Below are 12,554 nucleotides of genomic sequence, written 5' to 3'. Positions count from 1 at the left end.
GTTTGTGCAAATATAAAAATAAAATTTTATTTTATTTTTTTGAGACAGGGTCTCTCTATGTATCTCTGGCTGTCCTGGAACTCATTACATAGACCAGACTAACCTTGAACTTACAGAACTCTGCTGGGATTAAAGTCCTGATTTTTTTTTTTTTTTGGTATATCAGAATCTTCAGTAATATACATGAGAGTTTAATAAATTCAGTGTTGTGGTCCTGGTGCAGTCCTCTGTTCACTCTCCGGAGTCCCAGTCATTTTCTTACCTTCCTCAGAAATAGCCACTGTCAGGAATTCAACCACATGCCCAGGACGTTTGTATTAGCTGCATAGTTATCAACTTGTATGCAGTTCGCAGCACTGTGCTGTAAGGCTGCAGGGTCTAGATAGCTGTCATTATGCTGTAATCGCCTGCATCTAACGTCATCACCCGCTACGGTTTTGAGTTATAAGATTGTTGGTAGAAAGTGGCTCTAAGACATCCTTTTTTAAAACTGCTGCATGATCTGCCATCATTTGAACAAACCATGGTTTGTCTGTTCTCTATTGTTTCGGACCTTTTTTTTTTTTTTGTTGTTGTTGTCATAAGCAATACTGCAATGTGTATTTTTTGAAATTAAACCTAGTCTTTCAATGCAGAGGGAGGAAGGGTAAAACTTGGGTAACCATCCAAATTCATCTGTGAATCTCCTTGCCTGCCTGGAAGAACAGCACATTAACTCCATCTCATTTTCCTTCCAGATGTTGAAATGCTTCAGGCCAGTGCAGGTAACCCAGGCTCTGGAGAAAGTTACTCTCGGCCCACTAAGGACTCAATGATCCGCAAGTTTCTAGAAGGTAAGTTGTAGCTATGAGCAGGAGAGCAGAAAGAGCTGAATGCATATGAAGTTCCGGTCTCAAGAGACAGGTTGCCACATAAGCGGCATGTGATAATTAAAGGCTGTCTGCCTTCCTCCACACCTGCCCCATCTTCCACATCTGCCTGTTAGAGACAGGCTAGAGCTTCCCATGACTGGAGCCATTCATTACACTAAACCAGGTGTTTCCAAAGAGACTTTATTTAAACTACATGCCTGCTTTTATTTGACAAAAACTAATGAAGCACCTACTTTGTGCAGAAAGCATTGTTCTGGATATTGGGGCTGGGAACCCAAAGCAAAATAAGCCTTAGCTTTCTGGTAAAGGATGGGGATATAACCCTCTTTGCCAAGCAGAGGCAGCGTGGCAGTGGTTAAGAGTGTGGCCCCCCTCTGTGCTTCCTTCCCTCTTCAGTTATCTGGAAGGCCTCAGGCAAGGTGTTTAACTCCTTAGCTGTAAAATGAGATGGATGTGATCTGAACAGCCATGAGACAGTTCTGCCTGATGCGCTACACAGGCAGGTTGTAGTGAGAATCAAGCAAGTCGCAGTGAAAATAAGCTTCATCTAAGACCTGGCACAGAGGAAGCAGTTGGCAGAGGTTTCTAATCATTGCTGCTGTTGTTATTATAGGTGCTTTCAAAGGTGTACGGTGTTACACTGTGTGAGTGATTGCTTCTCTCTGCCCAATCCGTTATGATTACGGAGGGTCTGTCAGCCAAGTAGCAGTAGAAGTGGAGGGCTGAGGGCATGAGACTCGGAGGTCAAATGGTTTGGGCACTGTAGGGAAATCACAGCCTGAGCACCTGCCCATTCCTGCCAATAAGATTTAATCGGAATTCACCATGCCCATTCATTTGCTATTATTTATGGCTGCTTGCATGCTCCTAGTACAGGCTGGGGTGGTTGCAATGGACTGTTGCCCTGGAGAGCCTGACACATTTATTATCTGGATCCTTAAAACATGTTTGCTGATTCCCACTCTTTACCTGAAGAGAGAGGTCTGGGTAGTCGAGGACCAGCTATTTGGTAAGGTCCTCAGCTAGCACCTGGTACCCAGAGGACCATGGATGAGAGCAAAGATAGGCTTTGCTGAGCAACTTCGTTATTTGGCTTCAGGCTTACCCTGCTCTCTCCAGCAGTGACCAGGCCTAGCTTAAGGACAGCATGCATAACACCCATTCCATGCTTCTTGCAACCTTGTAAGTTCATTCAGCAGCAGCGGTATCAGAGGTAGAGAGAGAGAGAGTGAGTTTCCAAGGCCCTAGAGGCAGTGAGCAGACTGTAGGAACCCAAATCCCAGCCCTTCCTGGCTTCTGAGCCTGGCTCAGGGTGCCTCCTGTGACCACTGGTTGCACTTCACCTTAGGAAGGGAACAGCGTGTGAGTTAGGAGCCAGGTGACAGCCTCTTGTCATCGTGATCTCATGTGATGCTAAGTTGAAATGATCATTTCCCAGGAGTCCTTCATCAAGCCTCAAGTCTGTGCAAATCCCTGGTGTTGAGGGATGGGCAAGACTCCGTCCTACCCTGCAGAGGAGGTAGACATCCCCCCAAGTGAATTCTCCTTTAGTAAGAAAAGCATAGTTCAGTGCAAATAAAAATGTGCTGGGTGCCGTGGGAATGCAGGGGAGTGGTGTGTCGTATCAGGGGACCAAGAGAGTCTACACTGATCCTTGCCGGATTAGGGTAAATTGCCCTAAAGTTAGCTGCTCACTGTAACCTAGACTCCAGGATAATGGGGTGAGGAAATCGTGTCTCGCTTCCTAATACACGCAGGTGCACTGTGCATGCTGGTGGACCTGAGCTTGCCATCTCCCCTTCGGCAGTGGCTCTCAATCTCAGTGTGCCTCACACCCACATGGAGGGCTTCCAAAGGCACAGGCTCGCCAATGTGAGATTCAGCAGGTCTAGATGGAACTTGGGAGCCCTCTCCCTTTCAAGTTCCGGGGGGCTCTGCTACTGCTGCACCATCAGGTCACTGGGAGAGCCTTGGCTTTAAAACAGCGCTTTCCGGTCTTTCTTTCTTTTTTTGTTTTTATCTTTGACAGTGGAAGCCCCTTTCATTCCCTGTTATGCCCACCTGTTGCTGTGCTATAGTTGTTTACTATTGTAAAAGTAATACATGAAAATAATAAAAATTCAACTGATGCATAAAGCATGCACACACACACACACACACACACACACACACACACACACACACACAAATGAGACAAGGCTATGTAGACCTGTCTGGTCTGGCATTCACTGTGTAACCCAGGCTAGCCTTAAGTTCATGGAAATTCTCCTGCTTTTTTCTCCCAGCTGCAGAGATGACGGGTGTGAGTCACCCCATCTGGCCCCAAAAGTTAAAGCAATGAGAAAAGTCCCCCCACCTCTCTCTCTCTGTCTCTGTCTCTCTGTCTCTGTCTCTGTCTCTGTCTGTCTCTCTGTCTCTCTTCTCTTGAGTTTTTCTGTATACATTAATATTGTATACATGTGTCTTCTTTTATGTTTACTCACAGGTCGTATCAGCACACACATTAACTTTTCCACAGGCGCCTAGGCATTCTATCATGTTAACCTGTCTTCGGCTTTGTGCTTTTGTGAGCCTCACTGCAGGGAATACCCTTGGTTTTATGTAACATCTTTGCACACATTTGTGAGCACGTATACTATAAAGTACCAGAGCAGAATCGCTGGGTCTCAGGGAGGATGTCTTACGATTCTGATAGTGTCATGTGGCTCAATGGACTAAGCTCACATAGTTCCTACCAGAAGTTATGAGTGGGTCCAGCATACCGTTTTCATGCAAAATATTGCACAGAGGCTTCATCTACACCTCAGATAAAACTGGGATCATTCTCAACCCCTCTATTCAGTCTCTCGTTTCCACCCCTATGTGTGATTCTGGAAGCATTTCTGGGCATTCTGCAGCTCTGAAGAATTGGAGAGGGGGTGCTGCAGATCTGACACCTGTGAGGGAGAGAAGGGAGGTGTGGATGTGAGCCCCAGGCCCAGCTGGGAAGGCCTGTCCTTCATTCCACTCATGTGGCCTGCAACAGCCAGCAGTAATGTTATAAAGAGTTCTAGGCAGGATTAACTTTCTGCCCGCAGTGAAATGTAGAGTCTGGCACAGGGTGATGTCTGGCACATATCAACTGTCTGTTTAAATCATTAGTTAATGACTTTAAATGTCACAATCGGATCATGGTGGGAAAGGCTGGGAAGCGGGTCAGAATTCATCCTGTCAGGGGCCCAACAGCACAGACTGAGTTCCGCTGAGATGACCTTTGGCTGTGGGTAACATGTTTCCTGTCATCTGGCTCTCTTTCACTTTTGTATATTTTATTTTTAGGGAACCTGGCAGCTTGGGTAGGACTGGACATTTTTCCTGAAAATTATTTCTATTTTGGGCAGCAGGAGCCAAGGGATTGGTTATGATTATCTGGACAGAATGGGGAAGGATGTCACAAAACCCCTAATAATGCACAGATTTCTAAAAAAACTCTTCCTTATAAATGCCCTGCCTGCAGACAGATGTTGTTAAGGAAGTAATTCTATTTATACCTCTTCTCCACAAGTCTGTCCCTCTCTTGCCATCTGAAGCCATGAAACTCTCTCCTTCTGTAGAAGACGAGACCGCCTCTGGCTCTGATAATGTAATGGAAAGCTCTGAGCTTTCCCTGGGGTTCCCCAAAGTCTGCCCAGCCCAGGTCAGGAAACTACTGGGAGGGAAGGCAGGCTGATTGTGGGGAGCCTCAAATCTGATACGTGGATCTCTGCTTGGCCCCCCTTTTACCAGAGTTTGTTCCTCCCTCTGTTCTAAGGGTGTGACTGAGCACATGCAGTATGAAAGGCCCTGTGTTTGCCTTAGGACAATGTGGAGGGCTAGGGTCAGGGCCTTCCCGCTGCAGCTGACAGACTTGGGAGGGAGGAAGGGAGGGGGCCCAGCCCCCTAATATAATAAGTTCCCATCATGGCAGGGTCATGGAGCAAAGGAATGAGACACAGCGAGCATAAATAACAGTTCAGTTTAAACTGGGGGGTCAACAGCGTGGCTGAGACTTAGAGGGGCTGGCCTGGCCTGGTACAAGGTGGCACGAGGAAGATTCTGAGCAGAGGAGCAGCCTTCCCAAAGCAGGATGAAAAACAGGCAAAGCCATTTAGAGACAGTGTTCTGAGAGGCGCTGTTGCTCTGTGGGTAGTTGGCAGCTCCTCCAGGATATCAGCCTTTCCCAGAGTTCCCTCCTGCCCTAATGCAAAAGGTTAAGATAAGCAGGTGCATGGAAACTTACCTTGAGGGCAGAGCCCAGGACCTCGTATTTTCTAATGAGTTGGCACCAGCCTGGCCAGTCCCTTGGACACAGGACACCAAGAAGCAGAGGCAGCCTCTCTGGAGCTCAGGAAAGATGTAATGGCAACACAGAAGCCCCAGGAAGTCGCTGAGTTGTGACCCCACAGGAGACAGACCCAAACTCTATTTTTATATCTCAAACAGGCATTTGAGGGGGATCTGCTGATTGAATGGAGTCGTTCAAAGAAGCAGATCTTTATAGGGCAGGAAGGGGGAGGCAAGCTCTTGTCCTCAGTGGTTCTGTTTAGTGTGCAGTTGTAAGAGAAAGGTAGATAGTGCAGAGAAGCATCAATCACTCCAGAGTCAGCCTTCCTGGGTACCAGCCTGACTCTCAGGGACTTTGGACAAGTTGTGTAAATCCTCAAAGTTTCAGTTTTTTTTTTTTCCCATACTCAAGCTGTGGTTATTGGCAGTAGCAACTCCATGGGTTTTTTTGCTAACCAGATACAGTAATTATATGGGAAATGCACCAAAAACCATACTCAGCAAAGAAGAGTCATATTCTGTAGTCGTTGTGGGGCACACCCGGGAGCAGTTGGTGGATTCAGAGCATTGTTTGGCTGCTGCCCAGACACCAGGAAGTGGTTCTGGGAGTGCGCAAGCTTTGGGTTGGGGACACTTTCTCTCCCTTAGTTATACCAAGATAAGTAACAGAATCCTAGTTGTAAGACTGAGGCAAACGAGCCCCATGACTCCTGTCCTGGGCTGGGTGATTGGCAGATGAAGGAGAGCTTGGTGTTCTCGTGGTTGCTTTCAGGGGTTCTGAGCAAATGATGCAGGAGATGTCTCAAGGGAAGCCTTTTGCCACAGATTATTACTTTGGTAACAGAGAACATTTACTAGGTCTTTCGGCCTGTGGGCATGCAATTTCCTGGACCACTGTACTGAATCACCGCTCTCTCTATATTAGGTAACAGCATGAAATCAGCCAGTTTGGAGAGAGAACAGCCCCATTCCCAGAGGGAAGATATTTATCACATCGTGGATGAAGATGAGACCTTTTCTGTGGACCTGGCCAACAGACCCCCTGTCCCCGTGCCCAGGCCAGAAACCGGTGCTCCTGGCCCTCACCTGCTGCCCGACAACGAGCCATACATTTCTAAAGGCAAGTGTGGCCAGGGATAGGGCTCAGCGGGAACTTCCCAGTTCCCTTGCTTTCTGAACTGATTGTCTTTTCCTGAATGGTCTCCAGCCAGGGTCATAGGTCATAGGTCAGGACAAATTCTGGAGTTAGAGCAGGGACAATTCAGTGCTGTCTTCCTGGAAGCATTCATTCACAATCATAAGGACAGAGGTAAATGAGAACCTAGTACATTTTTATCTCTTAATTTGTTCTGACATCACTGTTAATCATTTTAATGGCTGGCACTTGCTGAAATCTACTAGGAACATCCTTTGCATTTAATCTTCACAATAACCTTTCAGGTAAGGGCCATGATCCCCATTTTATGGATGGGAAATGGAGGCTCAAAAGGTCAGCCACTCCACGACAGTGCCAGGGCTTGGCCCCAGGGACCCTGGCTCCATAGCAGATGTTCTAGCTCCTACCTCAGGCTGTCTGCTTACCCATGGTAGTAAAAGGTGGAAAGAATTGAGTGTGACTTCTTCATTATTGTTCCTGGAACACCAGTTAGATACTGAAGCCATTGTTACTGCACTTCATATATTAACATGATTTTAAGTTCAGTCTGAGCAAAATTGCAAGCTCTGTACTTGCTCCATGAAAGGTATGACACAGGGATATCTTAAAGAGGGCAGGGAGCACCCGGGCAGGGAGCACCCAGCCAGAGCCTCGGGAAGCTGGGTTGGGGCTGCCAGATAAAATACAGGATGCCCAGTTAACTCTGAACTGTACATAACTCTGAACTGCACACATTTATTGGTTGTAGTATTAAGGCCACTCCACGTAGTTAAAAGGGAGGTTTATTTTGTGGGGTAACTCACAAGTGAAGGGATAGGTAACAGGGTCTGGGAAAGGTGTAGCGCAGTCAGGCGGTGTTCTCTGGAGAACTCTGCTCAATCTACCTCCAGTGTCCAGGGTCCAGGAACCAAGAGAGCTGGCACATCGGGATCTCGGGTCTTCAGGGCTCCTGTCTCGGCCCCACCTTATAGGCGTGACCGTTACCGAAGCCTCAATGGGGGTAGTACTTCCAGCTACCCACTACACACATTTCTTAATGTGACTATGTTCCAAGTACTTACCCTCTTTGGTTTTGATTTGGTTTGATTCAGCCCAGCAACCCTAAGTTGGGTTGCACCACAACTGTGGGAAGTTCTGTGTCACCAAGATTTGCTCTCTCCTTGGGCGGCATCTCCTGTGGCGTGTCCACCCACCGGATGTTGCCCCCTGTCTAGCCCCCGGCACCCTCCCTTGGTGCACTGCTGTGTCTTTTCCTGCGGGCTTTCTCTGGCACGTGGTGCTCCATTGCTCACTTTCAGGGCAGACTGAAAACCCTGGGGAACTAGCAGAGATGGCCACTGCTCAAGGCGTGAATGATGAGAGCTGGCAAATGAATAAGTAGCCCAATGTGCTTGCCCCTCTTGTGGGAGAACTCCGAACTGCCCATTGTGCACTGGCCGTGCTCTGGTAACTTATTGATAACCCGCCATTGACGGTTTCATCCACTTCTCATCTCACTTGCGTCACCTCCTGTCCTAGCTGCCTTTTCACTGCTGTGACAAAATATCAGACACACGCAGCTTAGATATGGAGAGCTTTGCCGTGGCTCACAGTTCAAGGGCAGTCCACCCTGGTGGGGGAGTCACAGCAGCAAGAGCAGTGCCAGCTGCAGCCGCCGGCCGGCGTGTAAAGAAGCTGGCCGCACTGTGTCTGCAGACAGGAAACACAGAGAGAGGCTGCACCACCTTGGCTCTGTTTTTCCTTTTTGTCCAGTCTGGACACCAGCCCGTGGGATGGCGCCGCCCACGTTCATGGTGGATTTTTCCCGCCTTTGTTAAACCTCTCTGGAAACGCCCTCGTGGACACACCTAGAGGTGTGTTTCCATGGCGATTCTAAATCCAGCCAGGTGGACAGTGAAGTGTGGCAACCACATTTCCCAGACAGACTGCTAGCCGTCCAATCGTCAGCTCAGGGTCAGCTTCTGGGCCTACAAACGTAGAGCGGTAATTCCTAAATGGGAGAAAAGTTGGCAACTTATTGCAGAGAGAAGCAGGGGAGACGGGGCAGGAGGTCACAAGGTGACAATAGGGGAAGTGGCTTGGAATATATTCACCTTTCACTTCTTGCTGCGCAGCGTAAGACATGGGATAAATCACTCCACCCATCTGGGCTTTAATTTCCTCATGCAGAAATGGTTATCATGCTAATATGTCATGACAAATGACAGCACTCTGTTACAACTGTGTTATGAGGGTCGGATGAAATACTACATGAGGAAGTACCTTGTTTCTTTTTGTTTATTCTTCTCTCATATAGTACATCCTGACCACAGTTTCCACGCACCCCCACCCCCACCCCCCAGTCCTTCCCTGAGGAAGTACTTTTAAACCAAGAGACGCTGAACAGCACGACATGGCTGTTCTGCTGTCATCCATCTCAAAGCTTAGAAATGAAAAATGACCATAAAAGCCAATGATGCATGCTTACGCGTGCCAGGCTGTATTTTAAGCACTTTCTATGTACCAGTCCTTATTTCCCATGACAACCCAATGGATTGTACGATCTTCATTCTACATATAAGAAACAGACGCATGGAGAAAGTCAAGCTTCTTGTCCGAGATCACATGACACATAGGTGGCAGAGCAGGGATTTTAACTGAGGGAGTCTCCTTCAGATCCCAGGGAGCTCTGAGACGTCCTTGTCACCCTACCACTACAGAGTGTTTCCCTTCCCAGTCACCTCTGTTGTCCTATGCCTGTGGCTCATGAGTGGCTTCATCTTGGTCCCTCTGGAGGGACACGTTTTCCTTGTTCTACCAACTAGAGTTCTGTTTTGTAGTATGCGGACCTACCAGGTGGTAGGTGCCTCCTTTTGTTTTCCAGCGACAGGTCTTCAGAGATGCTTCTGTTTGGGGATCCTGGCACACATCCTTCCTCCTTCCTCCCTCCCCTCACTTCTTCCCTTCCTTGTGTGTAGTATGTACTGGTACACGTGTTTGTGAGAGCCTTTGGAGACTCGAGTTTGATGCTGGGAAGCACCCCTCAATTGTTCCACCATTTTTTTTTTTTTTTTTGAGAGAGCATCTCTCAGTGAACTTGGAGTTCACCAATTCACTATAGGCCAACAAGCTCCAGGAATCTGCTTGTCTCCAGCTCTCCCGTGCTGGGATTATTGATGTGGGCACCATACCCAGCATGTATGTGGGTGCTAAGGATCTCAGACCTGTACAGCAAGTACTTTACCATTTCTCCAGCTCTATAGCCCTTTTCTTTTTTCCTTTCCTCTTTTCTTTCTTTCTTTCTTTCTTTCTTTCTTTCTTTCTTTCTTTCTTTCTTTCTTTCTTTCTTCCTTTCTTCCTTTCCTTCTTTCTTTCTTTCTTCCTTTCTTTCTTTCTTTCTTTCTTTCTTTCTTTCTTTCTTTCTTTCTTTCTTTCTTTCTTTCTTTCTCTCCTTTCTTCCCTTCCTTCCTTCCTTCCTTCCTTCCTTCCTTCCTTCCTTCCTTCCTTCCTTCCTTCCTTTCTTGCTTTCTTTCTTTTTGAGACAGGGTTTCTCTGTGTAGCCCTGGCTGTCCTGGAACTTGCTCTGAAGACCAGGCTGGCCTCGAACTCAGAGATCTGACTGCTTCTGCCTCCCAAGTGCTGGGACTAACAGCGTGCACCACTACCGAACTGCTAATCCTCTTCTTTAACAATCTTAGACATGTTGCTGATGCACGCTGGCTGGCTTTGTCTCTAAGCTGAAGAACCTGTGTGTCTGCCCTGACTTTTTTTTACTCTCTGTTCTCTCTCACTTTTTTCTTCCAGAAATTTGTGTACAATGGTCATGACTAAATGTTTATTACTTTTTTTGCACATGGTTACTTTTTTTAAATAAATGTATAAAATATATAAAATTTTGTAAATGTATGTCAGAGTCTCTGAGTAAGAAATGTCTTGCCTTCACTCAGAATATTCTTTCTTTCACAGTTTTTGCAGAAAAAAGTCAGGAACGGCTTGGGAATTTCTATGTTTCTTCAGAGAACATCAGAAAAGGTAAACCAGAGCTTGTCCTCAACTTCCCACATATGAATTGCACTTCTAGGAGTATTCCTGTCCCAGGATGGCCACGTGTGGTAGCAGCACTGTGGCATTCACGTAGAGAGATCTAAGTGGTGGCCCAGGGAGATGTCTGAGGATCCCTTCCTGAAGCCAGAGGAAGGGGGGAGAGGCAGGGGTACTCTAGATTATCATCCAGACTGACCCCACAGAGGCACTAATAGGCAGGCGTCCATGTAGAATAGGGGATTGAGGCTGTTGCCACCAGCACGGCAGTGGCCCAGCACCAAGTTTTCACCCCTGGCCCAGCTCTCTTGAACTATCTGCCTTGTCTTTACTAGCTCCACCATGCTTCGAGTCAACTTTGATTAAAGTTACTTTCTCGTCGTTGGATAACAACCAGGACGTCCAATTTTCCCAAAGACCTTTTAAGGAAGTTTGAAAGGAACCGAGTACTCCCCATAACCCTTGAGTGGTTTCCTTCTATTAAGCATAGGCATTCTGTATCACCCCACTTAAGACTGTTTAGAAAAGCAGCCCCAGCAGTGTCCAAGCATTCAAAAGCATTCCTGAAAGGCAGCAGTCACATGGGAGATCTGGAACACGCTACATGAACTGAGACGTAAGATGTCAAGTTGTCCTTACATGTCCCAATGCCCTCATCATCCCTGCAAGTAGTTCGTTCCCCAAAGACCTGGAGTCGCAGCCTGGAGAGGGGCTGGCCGGCTTCCAGCCTCTAAAGTAGATAGCTGTCCTTCAATCATAATGAAATAGAGGTTGGCACAGAACAACCCAAGGTCAGCCTGCTGGAACTGAGCTCCTAATTTATACCAGTACCACTGGACCTGGTGGCAATTCCATTGGTATTTTGTGCCCATCAGTCCACAACCATTGTTAAGAAACAGGGCTGAGAGAAGCCCCTGTCTGGACTCTTCCTGTATATTGTCTGTTCTGTGAGTGGATTTATGTCTAAAGCACTGATTCTCAAATAGAGAGCATTTTTCCCTCCCTTCACAGAGGACAGTAAGCAATATTTGGGGACATTTCGAGTTGCTGCTCACTACCCCCTAAGGCACAGAACAAGCCCCCACATCGAAGGGTTGCCCACCCCAAAGTATCAGCAGTCTCTAGGTGGCGAAATACTGGCTTAGATGCCTTCACAGTCAAAGTTCAGTGTGCTCAGCAGGCTTCGCCCCTCCCTTCCATGTTATGGCTTTGTCTGCTTTACTCCAATAGGCTTTGAAACTATCAGCAACTTGCCCTTCCTCATTCCACACCCCCCCCCCCCATCTTGGTTCCAAATGTCATGGTTTCTTCTGGATGTGGCAGACAGTTCCCTGGAGCCTGCCTGTGCCCACCATCATTACGGCCACCTCTCAGGTCTGCTTTTCCCAGCTGGGAGTTATCAAGCTGACTTCTGCCGTTCTTTCCAGAGCCACCCGTGAGGCCGTGGAGGGACAGGCCCCCATCGAGCATCTACGACCCATTCGCTGGGATGAAAACACCAGGCCAGCGACAGCTCATAACCCTGCAGGAGCAGGTGAAGCTAGGAATCGTCAACGTGGATGAGGCTGTACTGCACTTCAAAGAGTGGCAGCTCAACCAGAAGAGGCGCTCCGAGTCCTTCCGCTTCCAGCAGGTAGCCAGCTCTGCCACTGTGGGGTTGCCACACACACACACACACACACACACACACACACACACTCACACTCCCCCTGCCGTGCAGCGGAAGAGACAGCTGCAGCTGACCGTATGTCACCATAACTGGACGGCTGGACCGGTGAACATTGAGAGTGTCCTTGTCGGTGGCTGTGCTTAGCAGTCTCCCTGACTGGAACTCCTGGCTAAAAGCGTTAAGAGGCTGCAGGTCAGGAACAAATTTCCCTGTATCCCCAGTTCTGCCTCTGCACTGCCGCTGTCTGTGCTCGGTCTTCCACCTCTGCTTGACGGCTCTGTTCCTCAGGGCCCCTTTTCCTCCTCAGAGCTGGTCATCAGTCTTTAGAACACGAAGAAAACTTGGAAAGGCCCCAAGAAATATGATGAAGTGAACACTACAAGCTGCAGAGTCTAAACCTCCTGAGTTAAAATCAATCTGTCTGTCTCTATCTGTCTCTCTGTCTCTGTCTCTGTCTCTGCCTCTCTCTGTCTCTCTCTCTCTCTCTCTCTCTCTCTCTCTCTCTCACACACACACACACACACACACACACACA

At 47.9% G+C, this 12,554-nt stretch overlaps 1 protein-coding gene across 1 annotated transcript in view; it reads left to right on the top strand.

The window, feature by feature from the left end:
- The window catches only part of Pik3ap1 (phosphoinositide-3-kinase adaptor protein 1), a 117,686-nt gene that overhangs the window by 78,145 nt on the left and 26,987 nt on the right, over positions 1-12,554 (top strand). The window contains exons 9-12 of the mRNA XM_006992417.4: positions 738-833; positions 6,100-6,294; positions 10,276-10,341; positions 11,778-11,983. Of these exons, the coding sequence (XP_006992479.3) occupies positions 738-833; positions 6,100-6,294; positions 10,276-10,341; positions 11,778-11,983 (563 nt within the window). The remainder of the gene's footprint in view (positions 1-737; positions 834-6,099; positions 6,295-10,275; positions 10,342-11,777; positions 11,984-12,554) is intronic.

This window comes from Peromyscus maniculatus, chromosome 1 (genome assembly GCF_049852395.1).
Source record: "Peromyscus maniculatus bairdii isolate BWxNUB_F1_BW_parent chromosome 1, HU_Pman_BW_mat_3.1, whole genome shotgun sequence".
NCBI classification, from domain to species: domain Eukaryota; kingdom Metazoa; phylum Chordata; class Mammalia; order Rodentia; family Cricetidae; genus Peromyscus; species Peromyscus maniculatus.
Note: the sequence above shows the minus strand (reverse complement) of the source record. Positions and strands in the feature narration are given on the sequence as shown.